This window comes from Carassius carassius, chromosome 9 (assembly GCF_963082965.1).
Source record: "Carassius carassius chromosome 9, fCarCar2.1, whole genome shotgun sequence".
In the NCBI taxonomy this organism is placed as follows: Eukaryota; Metazoa; Chordata; class Actinopteri; order Cypriniformes; family Cyprinidae; genus Carassius; species Carassius carassius.
This window is the reverse complement of record NC_081763.1, coordinates 17,061,512-17,085,337: the sequence shown is the minus strand read 5'-3', so window position 1 is coordinate 17,085,337 and position 23,826 is coordinate 17,061,512. Positions and strand designations below refer to the sequence as shown.

The 23,826-nt window shown below is 38.3% G+C and overlaps 1 protein-coding gene across 2 annotated transcripts in view; it reads right to left on the bottom strand.

Moving 5' to 3' along the window:
- Nucleotides 1-2,822: 2,822 nt before the first annotated feature.
- LOC132149096 (voltage-dependent T-type calcium channel subunit alpha-1I-like) overlaps nucleotides 2,823-23,826 on the bottom strand; it is a 119,381-nt gene continuing 98,377 nt past the window's right edge. The window contains exons 31-35 of one of the 2 annotated variants that reach the window (XM_059558039.1): nucleotides 9,305-9,451; nucleotides 8,239-8,376; nucleotides 7,464-7,632; nucleotides 6,894-7,123; nucleotides 2,823-6,811 (exon numbers count right to left, since the gene is read on the bottom strand). In XM_059558039.1, coding sequence (XP_059414022.1) covers nucleotides 6,230-6,811; nucleotides 6,894-7,123; nucleotides 7,464-7,632; nucleotides 8,239-8,376; nucleotides 9,305-9,451 — 1,266 coding nt within the window. In that variant the 3' untranslated portion in view covers nucleotides 2,823-6,229. The remainder of the gene's footprint in view (nucleotides 6,812-6,893; nucleotides 7,124-7,463; nucleotides 7,633-8,238; nucleotides 8,377-9,304; nucleotides 9,452-23,826) is intronic. The other variant, XM_059558038.1, reaches the window with a different exon arrangement.

Below are 23,826 nucleotides of genomic sequence, written 5' to 3'. Positions count from 1 at the left end.
AATAAACAGGAATAACATGTTTGTGCAAAACACTCAGCAGACATCTGTGAACTAATGAAAACCTTTTAATTTATAAATGAATACTCTGAAATATATTGTTTACATTGCTCTGTTCAGTCTGGAAAAACACTTTGTAGTATCAAGCAACTATTCCTTTCAAATGTTTTTCTGATCTTTGAAGCCCATTCAAAATATTTTTTTAGCAAAGATTTACATGGCAGCATAAGAACAAAAACAAAAACAGCAGTGTTACCTAGTTAAATCTTCACTGCATTAGGCATTTGAAAGATTTTTTTCATTTCAATTGCTGAAATGAACATTGAAACAATAAACTGCATATTTTAGTAGTCCCCTAATTTAGATGCCTACTATTGGGCCATAATTCAATCATAGGCAAGGTGAGCCTGGGCAAACTTAATAACAAAGATTTGACACTTCATAAGCCTGTCGTAGTGCTCGCAGACAAGCCCAGACAGTAGCAGGCCTGCCTCACCCAAACAAGAAATTATGACACCGTCATTGCAAATAAGAATCATCATCAGTTTCAAGCCCCCCAAAACGATCTCTCTTGTTTCCAAGTAGGGTTCTGGGGCAAGGATTTCAACCCAAACACCTGCTGTCTCAATTCAGGATATGAAATTCATTTTACAATTCCAAAACTTTTTACTCTTATTTTTCTAGCAGTTTGCGTTTTTAAATCAGGATCAAAATGGGATTCATAATCGCAAAATTATCATTGCCATCAGCTGTCTATTAAACATGCATAAACTTATACATAATAGTCGAAATCAACCAGTGAATGAAGCTAAACTCACATTAGCAAAGTACTCAGAAACATGAATATTAATGGACATTCCAACTATTTTTTTTATTACATGAATGATTCACGACTTGAAAGAACATTCATGTTGTATGCAAAATCCTGCATAATAATATAACCTCTACAGGGAAACACAGCTTCATTGTTATGTAGTTTCAACACTTCCTCTGCCTGATGGGAATAAAACAAAGCAAAAAGCTCCAGATTCATCAGTAACTAATATAAACTGACCCATACCATATCTGCAGACACATAACAGAATAAGACCAGTAGACTATCTTCTCTAAGTTAATTTCTTTATGCTTTCAGAACAGTCTAATAAAGACTCCATTAAATCAAAACATAATTTTGCGGCTTTTAGTCCTTTTCTATTAGCTCTGTGGTCATCTGTATGGTGCGCTCCTAAGCATTGACAAAGTTTACTTTTTGCAGATATACAGTACACATCTAAAATTCGGTCTTTCTCTCTTGGAAATATTAATGACTAATCCTGCACTCTCTGATTTTGGCCAATCAGATGATCTCTAGAATGAGAATGTACCACCTCCTAATATATATATATATATATATATATATATATATATATATATATATATAGGCACTGCTGTAGAGTGCAGGTATCAGCATTGCTTCTAATAGAGCAGATTGACAGGGACATCAGATAACTCTCACCCTTTGTTCCTGTTGACACAGGATGTTTATGGTGTTTTTGTCTTTTATATCTTTTGCTCCTCATTTTTTTCTTATCGGCACAAAATGCAGTGGAGCTTAAGTAACCAAATCCGAGCAGTATGCCAGGAGGGATTTACTATGTGTCACCTTGATGGAACTGTTGTTTGTGTGTATAGGCCATCATATTTCAGGTGTGTGAAGTGCTCTGCTCTGTGATGATGGAGAGCCAGTGTCTTGATTTAGTGATTGGCAAACAAACCAAATGAGAGAGGGGGAAAAGACAGAGAATCAAACATACCTACTCAGAGCTACACTTGTGATTTCACAACAAGCTGCAGTTTAGTTTGAATTAACAACACCTAGAAGTAACTTTAACCATTTTTTTTTTATGGAAAGGTACAGATAATGACACATTTAAGGCTATGCAATGCACTACAAGGGTATCCATCTCATTGTCCTTTTAGAGGTGCCCTGGTCATTACTGAAGATCATTTTTGTCATTAAGTGGGAGGTCCACCTTTATTTTCCCGTATGATTTCTGTAGCGATTAGCGCTTGCTTTATTCCACTCAGACGGGGAGAGTAATTACTCAAGCTCTAGATAAAACACTGATGTCAGAGGTTCTCCATACATCCAACCGACACTCTCCAAAGCTGTAATGATTAGATAAGAGCGCATATGAGTCAAATATAAAGCATACGACCTCCAGAACTTCCCAGGCACTAACTTCAACTACAGAAACGCTACCCTTTCAAAGAGCAATTTAGTGCTCAGCCAAAAATCATCCCTTCATTTCACATGATAAAATGAAATATGTGGACTTCACATATTAAAATAAAATATTTTGACTTGATTTGTGCAGTGGTGTGACAGCCTGCATCCCAAGATTCCCAAGGCTGGTGACACCACAGCCCTGCAAGCGTGCAGAAAGGACTCGAAACAGCAGAGCAGCTGACATTTAAAGGACAGATAGCTGGAGGGAAGAGATGGTTTAGGTGTTGAGAAACATTTCTCCCATGAGTTGCTGTTTCAGAGCTTTCTTGACCGACCACACAAGCATGCCAAAGCACTAGAAGCATGTCTACTGTCAGAATGTCTCCTCTCAGAACCTTCATTTTCTCAAGGATTATGCTACATAAGGAGTTTATTGCTTCTTTTAGAAGGCCAAACCAATTAATTTTACGAAGATCCAAATGAAGCAATATCATATAAGCATAAGCATGCTGCACTGAATATCAGCGCAAGAAATTAATGGCATAGTTGACCAAAAAAAAAAGAAGAAAACAAAAATGTTTACCTATGAGGTATGAGGTAAATCACAACATGACAACTTTATTTTGAAGCAAAAAAGTATCAGAAAATCAAACAAAAACACAAAGGTTTTGAGGACTTTAGTCATTTTTGGGTGAACTATCCCTTTAAAAATCAAGGACTTGACTTTTAATATATATATATATATAAATACTTCTAAAAAAGCCCAGTCACCAAGCATTGTGTGTTGCAAACAAACATACAACAGAAGAGAGGATGTGAGTAGAATGAAGTGACCGTGAAGAGCACACTGTAATCAAGCCAGGCTTTTAAGCTCCACTTAAGGTTGTTTTTTTTTTTTTTTTTTTTTTGCATTTCTCACTCCCTGCTCACACAAAACAAAACAATTCCACTTCCACTCCACACCGCTCACATACTCTGGTCTAGAACACCACAAACACGGACAATCTGAGTCATTAAAATGTAGTCCTATAGGTGATATATCAGCATTAATTGAACGCTGCACAGCCAATCAGATACAGTGCAATAAGGGATCTAAGCTAGTACTGAGGACAGTTCAATCTCACGTGACCACAGCTGTCTCATGGGAAATATAATCTCATCAATAAACCGAAAGGAAATTAAGTTTACATTAATACAGTTTCAGGAAAACCTCAGGGTGAGGGTGGACAATAATGAAACCTAAGCCTTAACCATTCTAAAATGCATGTATCATTGTCATTGGTCATAGCACACATCCAATTTGATTTTATAAAAGGATATGTACATATGTTCAACCCAGTGACTAGACACATCGAGTTTTGTATGAAATCTTACCCATCACTCTAGACCAGAGGTGTCCTGCAGAGTTTAGCTCCAACCTTAATTAAACACACCTGAAGCAGCTAATCAAAGTCTTACTAGGCATACTAGAAACTTCCTGGCAGGTGTTTTAAGGCAAGTTGCAGCTAAGCTCTGTAAGGGACCGGCCCTCTAGGTTTGGGCACCCTGCTCTAGACCATTTAACACAAAATATATATGCATCTGTCCTTAAATGCATTGTCAGAATTTTCTTTAAGCTACAAATACTTTCAAACTATACAACAATTGCTTTTAACTGGAATTCGCTTTCAGTTTACATGTTACTTTGATTGGCATCCACTCATATTCTGCTATAATGCACTGACACAAGCTTATCAGAGCATTAAATGTAAAGTCAAATCAAATGAACATTAACATTTAACATACAGCCCTCCTTTTTCCTGCCATCTGTCTCCCTGAGGAAACAAGAGCGTTCAGTGGTGGTTTTTACCAAGGCCCTGAGTTCAAAATGACTTCATTTGTTCATCTGAACCATTGGCAGCCCATCTATTAGCCCATCTGATCAGCCCTCAAGTGGTGAAGGTATTGTTACTTAGTAAACAAGGGCAAATAATCTACTTGAATAAAAAAAATAAAAATAAAAAGACATTACGAAATCATGTATATTTGGGGCACACAAAGCTACTCTTTATTGCTGTAGTGTCAGACTAACCTTTGAAGTCTTGCACACTATTAGCAAAAATTGTCTTGTGAGATCCAAGAACACCTTGGAAACCAAGTAAGCCCTTTGTTATTGTGTTTTGCTGAATAAACTTTAATACTTCAGTGTTTCTCAATTCAAAACGGTGGCTCCATGAATGAAATAGGCAAGAATAAAATGACAATCACGCACTTAGGTCCAGACTAAACCACAACGCAACTGATGTAATGTATAGAGACCCCGATGTCACGGATGGACAGTCACCACCAAACAAAGGACAATGAGTTAATCAACAGGTCAAGTCTACATGTGATATTCACCTGAATATTCTAAAAGAAAAAAACAAAAACATCAAGGGTGCTAAACACTATAGCAAACTACACTAAGATATGTGGAGATATTTGCAGTGCCATACCTAGAGTTGCTCCATTTGCACATGAATACAGTAAGTAAGTCTAAGCTAATTGAAATAAAGAGCAAACGAGTGCATTTTTTTTTCAAAGAGGAGGATTAATAAATCAGGTGTGTCCTACTGCAGTCCAGGAACCATGCTTAAGAAAATTAATGTATAAATTATTGATTCAGTTGCAAATCCAATCAACCTAGTTATGTCAAAATGAAAGCTAAATATCACCGTCTTGTGATTTCCACATCTGACATGCCATCCGAGGACCAAAATAAAGCAGAGGCTCCAGGGTTCTTGAAAAAACATTTAAATCCAATGGCCTGTTTATCATCCTTTGTCTCGGGCTGTATTCTATATCCACGTAATCCACAGTCTAAAATCCGTAGGATGGTAAAAGAGCCTTTTCTCTTCCTTTTGTGTGTGTGTGTGTGTGTGTGTTTGTTTCTTTTTACCCCAGAATACAAAAAATCCCCCACCTAACTAAAATTATAAAAATGGAAGCCACTTGCAGGGAGTAAAGTCACATAGAGAAATGTTTTTGGGTTGTGGGGAAGAGAAAAGTGACCACAACAGTGTGCGTCATCTATTCCTCGATCCAGAGCATATCAATACAAAAATATCTGAGTAAAAACCTCACTGCTTTCTTCCAGCATTGACATCTTCAGTAGTTGTTATGTTGTAAAGAGACTCCATCATGCAGAGGACTATTTGTCCTTGTGTCCATATTTTCTTCATCTCCTAATGCAAAAGGTAGGAGATTACATATTTCTACATTTGCCCTTTAATTAAATATATAAAAACAATAATTTAAATAAACCTGAATAAATAAATAAATAAATAAATAAATAACTCAGAATTAATAAATAAATAAAATTAGATAAGATGGATGGATGGACAGATGGATGTCTGACTTCTCATTAAGTTTGGTTACTCTCTAAATGAATGCTTTGCTTCAGGTTGAATGAGGAACACTGTTCTCTGTCCTCAGTGATATAGAAACACACAAATACAAACAAAATGACAAGCGAATGAAAAAAACTGTAAAAAAGCATGTGTACTGTATATTGAAAGAGTTAAAATCCTAAACATGTCCTTGTATTGTAACACAACATGCCCTCTTTTAGAGAAGAAATCTCTTTTACTTAATTTTTTTCTGCATCTCTTTATCTTTTCATTTTTCTCTATATATACTTTTGGGTTTTTCTTTCTTTCTTTTTTTCCTTTTAACTAACATTTGAGAAAACTCCCAGCATGCCAGCATATGGAAAGCTTTGCCTGTACTGTATGTATGTCGTCTCCTGACCTGGTTGTTCAGGCAGCTGTCTGAACAGTCCCCTTCTGTCTAGTCTTGCTCTCTCCAGCTTCTCTACAGTCCTGATGTAAGTTTACCACAAGCAAATACAAAATGGTAACAGGTCACAAATGAAAACAGTGATATAGAGAGAAAGACTTTAAGATGGAATGCCACATGTTAAACTGCTCCCTGAAAAAAAGAAAAGAAAAAACAAAACAGAGATTGCGTATTGGGCCTTAGATATAACTAACACTAGGTAAAGTTTCATCTATTTCTTCTGGAGCCCACAATTGTTATTTGGCTTGTATAATCCCCATCTCTTCCTTGTGCTGCCTCCGACTGACTCTCTCTTCTTCCTTCTTTCCAGGGGCTGGTGATTTTACCCTGTGGCTCTTTTATGAACACATTTTCTTGGGTTGTGAGAGTCCCCTGGTCTAAGCTACCTGTGCTGTTGCACTTTTTCACAGACAGGGGTGCTAGAGAGCTCGGCAGAAACAGCGATGTGAGCGACAGGCTGCTTGGTGTCTCTGAGAGCTGCTGGCTGTCGCAAGTCTGGTTAGAACCGCACCGTACTATCCCTACATCCTCATCGAAGTCTTGCAGAGTTCTCCCTGCATTAATGTCTCTTTCACAACTGTTCTTGCTGCGCTGGTGCCCCCTCATAGTTTGGAGGTTCTGGGCGGCTGGAGGGCTGGGTCTCAGGGTCTCTGTGGAGATGCTGGAGCGATTGTCAAGGAGTGTGTCCAGTAGTGGCTGGGTGGTGAAACTGAGCCCTTCTTCCATGGTGGTTGGTAGGCTGCTCTCTGAGCTGCACGTAGCCAGGGAGGAGTCACTGTGAGATGGATACTGAGGGCAGAGAGGTTGAGTTTTTAGCAATTCATTGATAATGACATACAATTCATAAGTTGTAATAGCATGTAAATCAAACCCGTGTGGTGAGCAGTCTGGTGTTTGCTCCAGGAGAGCGTAGAGATGCCCATGAGGCTGGGGAAGTTAGCCGGAGCACTCTTGGTTTGTGTCCCGGTCGGCCTCTCGGGGGTGCGGGGAGGGCTGCAGCAACTGGGTGGAAGAATTCAGCAGGGAGACGGATGGGAATGGTAGAGCGGCTCGAAGCTCCAGAAACCCCTGGGTACTCCTGATTACTGCTGGGAACTCCACCTGCACACAAACTCAGTTCATTTTTTGACGTTTGAGTTTACCTCTATAGTTTTGAGAGTCCCATGTCATGTCAATATAATGATAAAAGAACAAGGTTTGTACCTCACTGCATCTTAGACAATCTTTTCATAGTTTTCAGTTGTTAGTTAAGTTAACTTAAATTTAATGTAATCCCTTTTTTTAAGTTAGGTCAACTGTTTTTCTAGTGTTCAATTCAAAATCTTATTTGGAAAGGGACATAGTTTTTCAATTCTGAACTTGGTGCATCTAATGCGCATAACAGTTTTCTTGCTTTGTTCTCCGGTATCATTCCTGTAGCACTATGGAAATGCCACATTACCTATGCTGTGACGAGCTGGTGTGTTGTGATGTGGACTTTGAGAACTGCATCCATCCATTGCCACCCCCTCTTCTGTCCCAGAGCTGTGAACCCGAGAGGGTCGCCGTAACCTGCTGTGACCTCTCCCTCCAGGGTCTTCAGAGTTTAGGCACTCATCACAGCCCCTTTCCTGAGCAGAAACATTAGCATGCGCTTTCAAGATCCTGGAGAGAATTTCTGGTCTCTTAAACACTAACATCTTACTCTCATGGTAAACTCATTTAGGTTCGCTGCATTCAGGGCTTCCCTCTATAAGAGTAAAAGAGATTAAGGAACGATTAAGCTCTACTAGATCATCTGAGCCATCTGCCTCACATACTGTCCATCATGGAGTTTCTCTAACAAATAGCTTGAGATGTTTAAAGTCTGTTGAAGTATTACACTGGTTGAGCAGCAGAGCTACCCATGATGCCCCATGAGACTGCAAGATTTAGACTAACAGCTTATAGTTATTTGATTTCTTAAGTCTAATTAGTGCGAGTCTGTAATTATTTAAAGGATCATCGTTTGGGATGCAAGGGATTACAGCAGTTTATATATCAGATAGAGGTAGATCATTCCACTGGACATAGTTTATATCCGTTACTGTTAGTGATAGTTATTGCAATTATCAATAATCATCGATAATAAATACAGATATCAGCATGAATCCTGAGGAGTGCATACCTTTCACTAAGATAATTGTGGAGGTGAAAAATTCAAAACGACAAAATAATTTCTCTGAGAGAAAGTTCACCTTGCCCTCTTTGGCAGCCATCTGGTACATGCTCTGCTCGTCCAGGCTGAGGTCATCAGGCAGCGCTGGTGAAGATGACTTATCTGAGAGCTGCTCTGACCTCAGAGACGCCTGCTCCAGTTCAGCCATGTGGATCTGCTGTGGGCAAGAATTTATAGCAGTAAGAACTGAGAGGGCTTTTAATCATTGAAATCCTTCCCCAGTATTTGAATAGCTGCAGACTTTTACTATATTCCAGTTTAATGGCTTTGTGGAGTTTGCACAGTGTTGAACTTCGTTTGAGTGATAAAACTTTCAAAAGAGACTTGAATTGTTATGGGCAGCATGGTTTATGTCTGACAACGTGATGATGACTTTCCAAAAGAAGAAATTTGGGTAATCCAGGAAGAGAGACGTTTAGAGTCAAACAGAGTGAGCTGGAGAGAAAAGCTTGCAAATCAGAGATGTATGGAGAGCAGAGACAGGGGAGTGGAAACAGACTGATGGACTGACATTGTTGGCTGCATGGCAGAATGGCGAGGATGACATGTATGGAGGTTACGGCTTGAATTACTTCTTTCCTGAACTACCCCTGTCTTGTCCGTCACTGTGATGGAACACAAGCATTGAGAGATTTTGTGTGTGTATATTAAATGTTGTGGTATCGTAAAATAACATCTGTCTATTATTGTTATATATTTTAAAATGTAATTTATTCCTCTAATGCAAAGTTGAAATTTCAGTAGTCATTACTCCTTTCACATGATCCTTCAGAAATCAGTCATATACTGTATATATATATAACCACAGAATTCAGCTATCATCTATTTACAGTACCTATCTATCTGTAAGGCTTATAAACATTCAAATTTAAATGCTTTTTAAACTGCTTTCAAGATATTTTTTATTTCAATTCATTTTAATTGTATATCTTTCAATTCAAACTGCATCATGTGTGCCAAGTTAAAACTGAATTTAAAAGCCATGCCCTATTCAATTGTGAAGATTTGGATGTAGGTTAGTTTTTAAGATTTGGGTTCTTAAACTCAAGAGTGCATTTGCAAAGACTGACACAGCTCCAGTGTACCTCTTGCGGACGAGTCCTGCAGTCCTTGCAGACGGGTGGGGAGGAGTAATGATGGAAAACAGAGCCAGAGAGGTTGTCAATCATCAGCATCTCCCCTTCAAATGAATCTTTGATGAGCAGAGATACACTGTCCAGCCACAAGTTCTCCTGGCATACAAACACATATCACCAGAGTTAATAACTCAGTTATTAACAATAACTCACTGAAGTAAGTGCAGGGCCATCGACTGGGATTTGGGAACACTTTTCCAAAATTTCTGATGAGGGAGCAAACTAAGTCTGAGCAGTTCAGATCTGTAATTCTATTACATTTGGATGTATTAAAGTGTATCTAATAGGGACGCACAATATGATGCAATAAGCTGATAACATTATGGTTGATGAATGGCAAATAATAAAATTTGATCCACCTTATTTTTTTATATATATAAATATTGTAATATTGGCTGATAACCATTCTGGTGCCTATTTACTGTGCATCCATGATAGTACACTTTGAGATGGTCTTTACACTAGAAAATAGAACGTCCTACCCACACACACACAAACACACACACACACAAACTAACTAATGAGAGGCTAGGGTCAGAGAAAGTGTTTCCTTTACTGCAACTGGACTGGTCTTGATGACGACGGTTGAGAGGAGCCTTACAGCAGCAAAGCTTCAAAGAGCAGCTGTGCAGAGGGTTAAACCTGCACACACACACACACACACACACGTTTCACAGTCACATGCTCCACACACACAGTACCACTCAGCAAAATTTGTTGTGGAAAAAATTTAACACATTACAAGCTGGAAACCACGTCTAAGGCACCTTAAACATTTTTGAAATTTGTCTCAACTTGAGGCCTCTGTACACGTAAACAAAAACCATCAATCAACGTCTAATTTAGCTTCCCTCATAAATGCCACATCACTCAATGCTAATATCAAGATAAAGTAAATGTTGTGCAAGTACAATACGTTTCTGGGAAAGGGAATAAAGATCTGACCATTCAATATTCAATTTACCCAACAGAGCAGTTTAGGAAGCAGTCAACTGAAGGATCAATCTAACACAATTATAATGTAGCGTTATCTAATAACAATCATTTATTTCTCGAGTTAATTGAGCTCCTTGTGTCACCGCCAGCTTGCTGGAGCCAAACACTTTTGATTTCCTACATGAATAATTAAAATGTAATGACTAATCTGAGAATGAAAATTGATCAGGCTGGCCTGCGTGCTAATTTGAAGAGCACTTGGTTATTAGCAAGCAACCTCTTATGTACAGCCAACAGGACTAACAAAAGCCTTTACATTAAGAGCTTTTGCAAACACTGGCAAACCTCAGCAATCCTAATGAGTTTGACTGCAATACTTCACACTTAAAGCCTGATACCAGCTCACAGGCTGCTATTATCCCCTGCAGATTAACACCTAGCAGTGCCCAGTGTTACAGGATCACATACACCTCTCTGTAGTCCAGAGGTTTAAGTAACCAATTTATGGTTCCAGCCATGACCCACAGAGATAATGGCCCACTTGGGTCTGGTTGTGGCCAATGCACAGGGCAATACGGTTAAGGCCTTCAGTGCAAGAACAATAATTTTCAGTATGGCTCACATTTATGGGTGTTATAGTCTCACCTGTGCCGGCGTGGGTCATAATTCATATCAGCCGGATGGAGCGGGGAAATATTGCATAATTGGCAGGGATGTACTGTAGTTTTAATGACATTTCAATATATGGGAGTATCAATGTCTCAGAATATGGCTACCTCAGCGATTCTCAAATTGCAGGTCTCCATAAATCGAAGCGCAAGAGTGTGTACACCTCCAAACCATCTCATTAAATGAGCTTTCTGGCGGCTTCCTGGTGGCAAATCACTCAGCACATGGTGCGAACAGGTGTGAATTCAAGGAAAAGCGTCATCTGCTGTTTTTGCACGTTTCTAAAGGTTGTGTTTTACAGGTAGATGAATCTACCAGAGATGGTTGTGAACTCGATACAAGGTGATACAAGGCATAGTCTGACTCTAGTCTCTCATTTGCTGACTATAACTGTGGTTTTGCACAATGCTGATCATGTGTTACTGAAAATGGTGTGTTACTGGGGACCTAATCAGTACATGCTGTTTTGTCCCAGACTGGCACATTAACTCACACTGAGTTCAGTTCGGTAGCTGTGTGTAAAAACTGTGTAGAACGTTCTATTCATCCATCAATACATCCATAATTTTTATGTTTTTGAAAGCGGTCTATGTAATTTATTCCTGTGGTGACAAACCATGATACCTTTATTTGTCAAGGAATCTTTGATAAAGAAAGTGCAAAAGAACAGCATTTATTAGATAGATATTTATTAGATTAGCTTTTTATTTATCTATTGCCTTTCATAATTTTCTTTTCAAAGTTTTGGTCAAGTCATTCAAAGTGTATCTTGAAAAACTTCAGTTTGAGTTTTCTTTTAAGTCAATTAATTTTAAAAGGGTCATGAACTTCTTTTTTTATTATTTTGTACTGTTCTGTGGGGTCCACTCATAATGTTATCAAAATTTTTACTGTGTTGAATTGTGCCTTGTTTGTAAACAAATCCACGGTGAAATGAAGTGAACAAAGGACCAAGTTCTTACTGACGAGGCCTAGAGCTACATTAAAAATAAACTTCATCCACTCTTTTTAAATGTTGGGATAAGAAGGAAGGCAATGCAAAGACTGTGTTTTTGCACAACTTGCCACTTTACAGCGTCTTGTTTTCTTTGGAGTCATCTTTATTGTTTGGTTTCTGCGTAGACCTGTGTTTGCCTCTCGTTATTTACACTGCATGTGTGAATCAGTGGGCGGGGCTTAACAGGAAGTGATGTAGTAGCAGGCGTTCTTCTTCTGTTTTTAGCCATACTATTACGTCATAATTATCTGGCACATTTCACAATCTAATTTTGGCAGATTGGCTTCAACATAGGCTAACTTTAGACAAATTAGAAAGTTTTGAGTTCAGAAATATACAGGTTTATAGCACAATGACCTCTTATGTCAAAAGATCAAAGCAATTTTGAATTCTCTTTAATTCTGTGTCTTTACATTTAAATAAAAAAATTGCAATTATCCATCCTGTTTGCTGCCTCAATTTTATTCTGAATGATACACAACCCTGAAACTAACCACAAGAAATAACAAAGGCATAATGCAACTCAAACACACATACACAAAAATAACAAGGCATAATAACATAAAAAAGAGCATCCTATACAGAGTTGCACAAACTCTGTTACCAATTTCAATCAAATACGCATACTTGACAGCACCATGTGACTCAGAAAATTCTTGGCCATGGCATACAGTATGACCAGAAAAGCTGAAGTGCTTTGAGGATGAGAAGTGCTGTTCAGCAGAAATTCTGCAGTCAGTGTGTCAGTGAGCAAGGCACAATTCAGAAGAGATGTCTAGAGTAGGAGGTGACTTCCCACTGCATTTCTATTATAAATACACACTGAACTGTGCTTGAACTCAGGAACATAAACCTCTCTTTCACAATCTACTGCTCAGTTTTAGCAAGCTTTACCAATGTAGTAAATAACAGTATGTTTGAACTTGCTAAATCAGTTGCCAAAGCAGTTCATCTTTGGAAGAACAGTAAAAATAAGGAACAGTGCAAAGCAAATAAAAAATACAAAGATTATTCAATATATATATATATATATATATATATATATATATATATAACTCATTAGGAAAAAAATATTATTAGAGTTATAGTAAACAAAATAAAATTACAAGAAAATGCTACAAGTGTAGTAAAACGGATTTTGTAGGTATCCATCCAATATAAAAACAGAAGAATTCATTTTTTGAACTCTCTTGCTGGCCATCTGTGAATACAAAGCTCATTAAGGACATATTTGCATTCCTTTCGTCTCTAACCTTCTTCCGTTCTGCTCTCTCTCTGAGGAGATGAAATGTTTTCAATCTGCTGACGTGGCTTCTGCTTGAAGTCAAACTAGTTTTTCCAATTCCTGTTTTGCTGACTGTCATGCATATTTCTTCCCTCTCTCCGTGTCTCTCTTTGTCTCCCCCTTTCCATCTTTCAACCACAAGCCTGCAGGTAGTGATAAAGCTGTCTAGTTTATGGTGTTTGTGTGCACCTTTGCAATTGTGTGGTTGTCACTATCGAGGCGAACCCCAAAACAGGTATGGGACATCACTTCCTCCAGTCAGTGATGTGTCTCTTTGGATCTTTGTATTCAAATAAACTAACACTGCGACAGCTGAAGACATGAGACATCAGGGTTATCAAAAAGTCTTTTGAGAGTTCTGGAGACTTATTTAGCTCCATTCACTAGACTAAATTTCTATGGAGAAAAAGTGGAAGAATTAGCTTGAGAGATTACCAACAGCTTCAAAGCAACAGCTATCTGGACTGATATGGCACTTTTTTCATAAACAGTATTGGACACCATATGGGTGTAACATACCCATATGGTGTCCAATTCTGTTTTTCATCAAGCATCAAGCACTCAACCCCCATTTCTCTGAGAATCAGTAGACATGTTAGACATGACAAGCAGCTAGTTTGTTTCTATCCTCTACTGATATTGAATTAATTGTAATAAAAATTTTCAAATGAACTAATTTTCTTTACCAAATACATACATATTTAGCCAGTTTCCCCATTTTAAATGTTATTATATGATCTCCTCCCACAACAAAAAAAAGTTACATTTCCTCAAACTGTCTAGAAATAAAATGTCAGTTAAAAAATAGTACGAAATGGTGGTAAGGCAAGTAAATAATTTGATTCAAATTTCTCAGTTTTTACAAATTACGTTGATGGTCAACAGATCATCCTTCAAAACTGTGAAAAAAACAAACAAATAAATAAATAAATAATAATAATAAATAATAATAAAACAAGTGAAAGTAATAAACTTTTCATAAATTAAAAGCAAAAATTTCCTTGAATAATATAACGTAGCTAGCTAGTCTCTGTATGAAAAAATAAATATATATTTTAATGTTTGTATACAAAGTGACATGTCTGTCTGTATATTTGTCTGCTTAATTATTTAATTTCATTAAACTAAATATGGCAAACATAAAAATGTATAGAAAATATAACATCTCATATAATTACAGTTAAGGTTTTCTGCAGGTTATGCACTTCTTTTCGCTTACCATTTAAAAAAAAGTGTTTCTGACTAATAAAAATACTGCAACAACAACAACAACCGGAAATCTTTTCTTCCGAGTGTAAATTTCAATGTTATGATATGTAAAGGCAATATACACCTGAATGCTTGAGCATGCCCAAACGCTGACAGTTACATAAACAAACCCAGGTTCACTACCGAATCCTTGTACTTAACACTGCAATGAATTCAACCCTTCAATTAGCATTCTATTCCTTTCTCTCTGTGTTCCATTCCTCCTCTCTTTTCCTCTTCTCTCGGCAGTTACATAATCTGCTGCAGAAGCTAAAAATGGATAGGTAAAGACAATTATAGCTCCACAATAACTGCCTTACAGTGAGTCATCACAGTGTGTGTTTGTGTGTCTGTGCGAGTGCACCACAACATTTGTCAGTATTCTGTTTTTAGCAGTTCAGTCATGCATATGCTGAACTTTTCTTTCCCGCTGGATTTGTTTCAACAGTTAATCATTTGATCCTGAACTTAATTACAAAAGGTGATTAATGGTAGTTTGGTCTTTACATGTCTAAGAGAGCATTGCAGACTGACACAATGTGTTGCCATGGTGACAGGACCCAAACTGAGGCGCGTCCTGAGGCTCTATAATGAAAACGTCTCATTCTGTGGCTTCTCCTTCCCCCTCATGCCGCTTTTGACCTTTTTAGCAGACCAAAATCATACTCTAACTTCACAAGCAAAGGACACTAACATTTTCCATGCATGAAGACAAATGATTGCTACAAAACACTACAGACACTACACACACTCATACAAAACATTCAAAAATCATCCATCAATTCATCCATCTATATAGGGCTAGGTAAATATAGGAATAGGTATACATATAGTACCCTTATATATGATTGTATCTACATGATGGTAGAAATGTGACAATTGCTAGAGATTCTGCTATAAAGGAGAATATGGTAGATGTGTCTGTGGTTAAGCAGTGTCACTCCATTAATCTAAAGTACCATAAATAATGTAAAATGTTAGTTATTTGACTGTATATATAGAAAGAGTCCATCATATACAGTTGACTGCAATTGAGAAATGGAAATGTATGGTGGCCGAGAGAGCTCAACACGCTGCAACTTAAGAAAACGAATGCAAATTGAAAAACACCAGCAAATGAAGAAAACATCTTCATCAGTTTAACAACACAAGTGTTGCAAATCATCACAACACATGCATATAACGAAACGCGCTGCAAATCATCACAAAACATGCATTAACGAAACGCGCTGCAAATCATCACAACACATGCATATAACAAAACGCACTGCAAATCCTCACAACACATGCATATAACGAAACATGTTGCAAATCCTCACAACACATGCATATAATGAAACGCGCTGCAAATCATCACAACACATGCATATAACGAAACACGCTGCAAATCATCACAACACATGCATATAATGAAACATGTTGCAAATCCTCACAACACATGCATATAGCGAAATGCGCTGCAAATCATCACAACACATGCATATAACGAAACGCCCTGCAAATCATCACAACACATGCATATAACGAAATGCGCTGCAAATCATCACAACACATGCATATAATGAAACGCGCTGCAAATCATCACAACACATGCATATAACGAAACGGGCTGCAAATCATCACAACCCATGCATATAACGAAATGCGCTGCAAATCATCACAACACATGCATATCACGAATGTAACGGATATTTACATTTACATTTATTCATTTAGCTGACGCTTTTATCCAAAGCAACTTACAATTGCTATATGTGTCAGAGGTCGCACGCCTCTGGAGCAACTAGGGGTTAAGTGTCTTGCTCAGGGACACATCGGTGTCTCACAGTGGATTCGAACCCGGGTCTCTCACACCAAAGGCATGTGTCTTATCCACTGCGCCAACACCACCCATGTATGCAGTTCATCGATTCATTGGTTCTGAACTAATGAATCACGGTTCGTTGAATCTAAAACAATGCAAACCCAAAGCTTGTAGATTTTGAATTCAGGCATATAAACCCAACTCTCTCTAAACTAAATGCCTGGCCTGGCGGCAGCCTGGCTGGATTTAAATTATTTACAACACTCTGGATGAGAAATTCCACAGTCACGTGAGCAGCCTCAAAGGAAAAACGAAACACATTCCACAACACACACACACATAAGCACACACACACATACAAACCTTTCTTAACGTTCTTTACCTTCGTCATTTTATTACTAATATGTATTTTGATAGGGGTGTGTGTTGCATAAAGTGGTTAATCCTATTATGCGAGGATTATAAATTGCTGACTTGTAAATTGGAAATGTTTTGGGAATGAATATTCTCACAAAGAGTCGTATGGGACCTATGGGAAACAGGACAGGAAAGAGAAAGAGAATAGTAACCTTTCATTTTCTCAAAGTATTCTAAATGTATTGAGTATTGCCTTTTTGTGCAGTAGATGTTTCCCCATATAAATTGGAGTATCTGCAGTTTTATCGTGTGTTAATCAAACTTTAAATGTGTGTAATTCTGCATATGAATGTAACGTCATGTTTCTATCAGTTATATATGTTATTTTTGGTATCTGTTTAATCGTCATGCTTTGACGGACTCACTTATATAAAGGAAATTAATGAAAAATGTATTAATCTGGAATTAGGCCATCCTTAAAAATATTATTGTTTGCCGTAACCCGACCGACCCTGTCAATTTAGCACCGACTCAATTTTTATTTTTTTTGCTTTTAGTCCGACCGACTTGCCGATTGTAAATTTGCGTTAAGACCGACAAATTATTTTTTTACTCTTCAAACAACTAATACAAACGCAATAAAATTCTATTAATTATATTTAAGTAAGTATTGTAAATATATAAATTGCCTTGGCTTACATACAAATGAAGACTATCTTCTTTAATAAAAAAAAAAAACCCTTGACGTCATCTGTGTTTACACGGATGATACACTGTGGCCTGTGCGTTCGCTTCGTCTCATACTCTCACTCACTGTTAGAGTCAACGGTTCATGCTTGGTAATGATGGCTGCGGGCTGCAGTAAACTAAATGTTCGTGTTCACTGTTCACTGTTCAAAGTCATACGGGTTCGGGCACCATAATACATCTAAAACAATTCATTAAAACAGCTCGACACCGCTTTAACTTGGCACGAAGTTCTGGAAAAAATGTCCCCAGATCTTTTCCCATCCCTTCTCCTCTCTAGTCTAAAACCGTGACCGTGAAAAAAAAAAAAAAAAACGTGACCGTGACACGAATCAAGCACGAATCAACCAACACAAGTTTCGAAAATGAAAATAAGAAAATTATTTTAACGACCTTTTCTCGGAGCGCGTCCAGGTTTTTTTTTTTTTTTTTTTAACAGGCGTCACACAGCAACTGCAGTTTCGGACAAACACGCATAACAGCAAATAATACTTCTACACAATGTTTCTCTTTTTTACAACAGAAATGTGAATTCAGCCGGTATTCAGTCTCATACAGTTTCGGGCTTGAATCGCCTAGGGCTGTCAAAATAGCTGAAAAAACTAAATTCGAATTTTTTACTTAAATATGATCAAAATTCGAATTGTATTCGAATTTTAAATGCATAATTTCAGTTAGGGTGAAGAAAAGCTTTTTGCTTCTCTTCTGAGGCTCAAGATAGCGCATCGAGCAAAATATTACTGCATGTTTATTCAAAGCATTACATACATGACTGTGAAAAAAACATAATATTTAAAATAATGTTTATGAACCAATTATTATTAATTAAGTTGCTTAAAGAACTATAAACAAAACAGCATCATGTATGCATGCATTGTTAAATAAATAAAAAGGGCGGAAAACCAGTCACACAGGATAGATTTTTTCAGTTAAAAACATGAGATGCGCAAAATATGCGTTCTGTGTGAATGGCTTGGTTTCAGTTTTGATGTAAACAAGATCTTCTCCACATTATTATTATTTTTTTTTTAAGTGGCTTCAACTGGATAGGCTAACATAACCTTATAATGCAATGACACATATATTGTCATCGCATCTCGTGTGCATACACGAGGTGAAAGATGATACAGCAGATACTGCGTGTCGAGCTCGTCTGCCTTTGAAAGTTGTGTAGACACAGCTGTGCGCGTGGCGAGATGGAATGGAACAGGTACCGGGGCTCATAAGGCAGCTTCCTTAATGCACACCTAAAATTCATATGCGCATTCGAATGTGGATTTTTATTTTAAATTCGACGAATATTCGCAAATTTTTTTTTTTGATAGCCTAAGAAAATCACCTATGCGATTTTTGTTGTTGTTGTTGAAATTTAAACACAGCCATGTTGAAGCCTGCAGTAAATGTTTTGCATTATGGCAGTCCACTCTGCTTATTGTTTTTCGAAAATGTTGCACTCCTGTTTGTCATTTTGCACGTAACTTCACACCAATAAATCTTCAGAAATATTGGTCTTTACCAATATATTGAATCTTTACATTCCTCCTGCCTTTTGTCCTTGGATTTACCTATATTTGGTGTTATTTGCCGTATTAAACTTTAGACATGCAAAATCGATTTTACAATCGATTCAATGAACACTCATCACTCAAATCAAACAGGATTTTTTTCACAAAAGTGACAACCCAAGAAAGCAAAGTAAACGGTCTCTCATTTGTAGGTTGCATTGATACGTAGCGATGGATGCAAGTAAAACAGTGCAATAAACATGTTTTTGACAAAGATTTAAATTTGTTTGTGGTCTATATAGCCTGCATCAAAATGAGGTTTGCAATGATGTGCCCGAAGGCACGGGTTGAAGTACCAGTCAGTGACGTCACGATATGCTAATTTGTTTAAATTCTTACCGACGTCATCACCATCACAAAAATTTACTTGTTTTTTTTACATTGAAACTTGAAAAAAAAAATATAGACCGACCTACCGACCCTTTTTAAAAAAAAATTAGTTACTGCAAACCAAAATATTTTTAAGGATGGCCTTACGAACTTGCTAGAATATCACTGCTGAAATCTGATAAGCCATAACTTATTAGAGTGGGTGGTTCCCCAGAGACAAAGGATCGTTTTTCCCGCTTCAGATCGCGGACGTTCATTGGTTGTTCATGCAAACAGAGGCGTGAACCAGTCAAGCCATAAGAACTGACCCAGGAAGTTCCTCCTGCTTTTGTCCCTCTGGCTTCTCGGTCCTCTTCTATCTCCATTGATCTCAGCACGGCGGCTGAGAGAACAGCCTGTTCTCATGGCTCCTTCGGGAGCTTTCATCTCCGTAGCTTTCATCTCCGTTGTTTTCATTTCTTTTACTTACTAAGTTCCTCTCTACACGAGGAAGACGAATTCTGAATCATTGCGTTTGTTGAACCTTTCAAATATCGCGCGATTCCGCAGCAGCCCCGGAAGACACGAGAGAACACGCCCAATCACAAAGAGATCATTCTCTATGGAAATTTAAATGCTGCTTAAAGTGTGTCTATTACCTTTTCAAGGTGATTTGATTCGTTGTTGTCTTTCAAGGGTTACTGTCTGTGAGTTTGCATAACTGAGCGCGTAATTCTGTGATCGCGCCTAATTCTCTCACCTCTCTCTCATCCTCTCTCATTCATTCTCTCTCTCTCTCCCTCATTTAAATTCCGTTATGTCTTGTACAAAGTTTACTTTCTGTATTGTCGTATGCGTATTTACTCTGTGTGATTTGAAGTTTGATGTATTATTAGTTCAATTATTAAAAACCAATATATATTCATGATTGCCTCTGTCTAAAATGCTCACATCACGAGTCAATGAAATGTCTGATTTGTAGCTACAAGCTCTTTACTTTTTAGTAACCGAAATTTCATAAGAAGTGATAACTTTATTGAAAGTTGATAAGTTAATCTTACGGCCGTTTGCTGGACAAACCACGGTTTGATTTGCGGTAATTTACAGTAAGAGATATCACTATAATTGATATGAAGAATGGAATACTGACATATTAATGAGTAAATTACAGTGTCTTGTAATGAGTTATTGATATATACAATTGACCTATTTTTCATCTTCAATAATTTTAATGTAACTGTCATATGAGATATATATATATATATATTAATCATATTCCTGATTAATTATAAAAATTCCCTATATATCATTTGAGTTAATTATAATGTACAACCCAGTGCGGCTACACGAAACACACTGCAAATCCTTCACAACCCATGCATATAACGAAATGCGCTGCAAATCATCACAACACATTCATATAACAAAACACGCTGCAAATCCTTCACAACACATGCAAATTAAGAAACGCTGCAAATCCTCACAACACATACATATAACAAAACACGCTGCAAATCCTTCACAACACATGCAAATTAAGAAACGCTGCAAATCCTCACAACACATACATATAACGAATCGCGCTGCAAATCCTTCACAACACATGCAAATTAGGGCTGTGTAAAAAATCAAATGCGATTTTCATGCACATCTCATCAGTAAAGATGCTCTTGTAATTAGAAGTATAGCTCCAGCAAGTGCGTTCAGATCAGGGTTGCCAGGTTTTCACAACAAATCCTGCCCAGTTGCTTCTCAAAACTAGTCCAAAACTAGCCCAATCGCGTTTGCAGGAGGTTCCACAAAGAATTGCTTCCCGGGGTTAAAATATATGTTTTTTGGCAGGGTTGCCTTGATAAAATTTGCATTTTAGGGGCTAAATATCACGTTATTGGTATTGGGGTTGCTTCAAACCGCGGACATGAAAAACAACCGCAGACTTGGCAACACTGGTTCAGGTGTAGCGGCAGTTACTACACAGAGCCGTAGTCTACCGACAACTAACACAAAATCGCTTTCAAAATCGACAAAGAATCGCCTGCGATTTTAAAATCGATTTTGTGTAGATTGTCAGTGAATTACGGCTCTGTGTAGTTAATGCCAACCAGTGTTGCCAAATCTGCAGTTGTTTTTCATGTTCAACCCTGCCAAAAAAATTATATTTTAACCCCGGGAAGCAATTTTTTGGGGAACCTCCTGGAAGCGCGATTAGTTCTGGACTAGTTTTGAGAAGCAACTGGGCAGGATTTGTTGTGAAAACCTGGCAACCCTGATCTGAACGCACGTGCTGGAGATGTACTTCTAATTACAGGAGCGTCTTTACTGATGAGATTCACATGAAAATCGCATTTGATTTTTTGCACAACCCTAATGCAAATTAAGAAACGCTGCAAATCCTCACAACACATGCATATAACGAAACGCTCTGCAAATCCTCACAGCACATGCACATTAAGAAACAATTAATGAAGCATTAATCATTAACCTTGAAATTATATTTAGCTGAGGATAATAAAGTTAGCCATCTTAACATTTTACATTTAATAATGTAATTATTCAGCTTATTTAGGCTAATAATATACAAAAGATAAAGGAATCATGCAATCAGGGTGTAAAAAAAAACGAAAAAAAAAACCTCACCTTTCAGTTCACCAACATCTCCACTGACCAGTAGCCACTGCACAATAAGCCAATCCCAACCAAGGATTTGCAGCGTGTTTTGTTATATGCATGTGTTGTGAGGATTTGCAGCATTTCTTAATGTGCACGTGTTGTGAAGGATTTGAAGCGTGATTCGTTATATGCATGTGTTTCGAGGATTTGCCGCGATCTTAATGTGCATGTGTTGTGAGGATTTGCAGCGTTTCTTAATGTGCACGTGTTGTGAAGGATTTGCAGCACGTTTCGTTATATGCATGTGTTGTGATGATTTGCAGCGTTTTTCTTAATGTGCATGTGTTGTGAAGGATTTGCAAACTGATGATGTTTTTTTTATTTGCTGGTATTTTTTCAATTTGCATGTGTTTTCTTAAATTGCAGCGCGTTGACCTCTCTCGACCACCGTACAAATGGGAAAAGTGAAAATGCATTTTTGCATGTCAAAGAGATTTTTTTATATAAAATTGTATAATTATATATTAAATATAAATAAAATTTAGGCCTATTGACATTGTGAACTTAAATTTTGGGATTTAATTTCCAGTATAAGTATAACAATATTGTGATACTGTATATACAATAAATGTGATTTTAAATCACTCCTTGTGACAACCTTTCATGCATGTATACATCCAACCAAATATATACATGTTCACCAATTTATTCCTCCATTAACAATCAGTCAATCTACCTATCCCATTATCTGTCAGGGTTTGGGTAGAGGGATGAGGCGAGGACTCGATGCAGAGAGAAGGGTTCTTTAATAGTTGTAATAATAAAATAAACCAACAAAAACTACCCCGTAGGGGAAAACAGACTAAACTTGACTGGCAAGGCAAGGCAAGACACGACACGATGTACACAGACAAATGTTTGACGACGAACTAGCAACCAGACTGCAAACACAAGGACAATAAATGGGGAGCTAATGAGGAGGATAACGAGGGAACACATGTGGGGAAACTTACATCAATAATCAGGTAACAAGATGGGTGGGGTCAAGACAATTGACGAGAGCACATGGCACATAGGAACTAAGACAAAAGCCATGTGCTCACACAAAACAAAAAAAAAACACAAGCACATGGCCAGCAAACCAATCACTAGCCATGTGCTTAAATAGACACAAACACGCAGCTAATGAGCAAGCTCATAAACCGCGTGTTCACACGAGACGGCACGCAGCCAGTAAAAACTAAGCCGCGCACTCACATGAAAACAATGACATGAGGAGAGTATCAGGGCTCTGTCACAAAACCATGAATAACACTAGACTGGAGTGACAGAACCCTGACACTAGCCCCCCTCAAAAGGGACGCCACCTGGCGTCCCTAACGAGGAACACCCAAAAACAAAACAGGAACATGACAGCACAGGCATGGCAACACAAGCACGTTACAAAACAGAACACAAGACATGGAAATCAAAAAACAGACAAAATAGGGGAGGGAGGGAGGGAAGGGAGCCCAGTCATCTAGCAGGAAAACCCAACCAGCTGTTAGAAGGGACCATGGAGGGGCGGGATGGTAGAGCAAAGGAGGCTCAGGCAGTCCAGGAGTCCCAGCAGTGGGCCAGGGTGGAGCCGGAGGGATGAGCCAGTGAGGATCTGGCCTAACAGGAACCCCGACGGACCACCAGGGCGGTGCCGGAGGGACAGACCAGTGAGGCTCCGGCCTAACAGGAACCCCAGCAGACCACCAGGGCGGAGCCATAGGGACGAACCAGCGAGGATCCAGCCTAACAGGAACCCCGGCAGATAGGAAGGGCAAACCCGGCAAGGCACTCATCAAGGGCAGAGCCGGCATCAGGGCGAGGCGCTTGGGCGGCGCCGGCAGGGCGAGGTGCTTGGGCGGCGCCGGCAGGGCGAGGCGCTTGGGCGGCGCCGGCAGGACAAGGGGC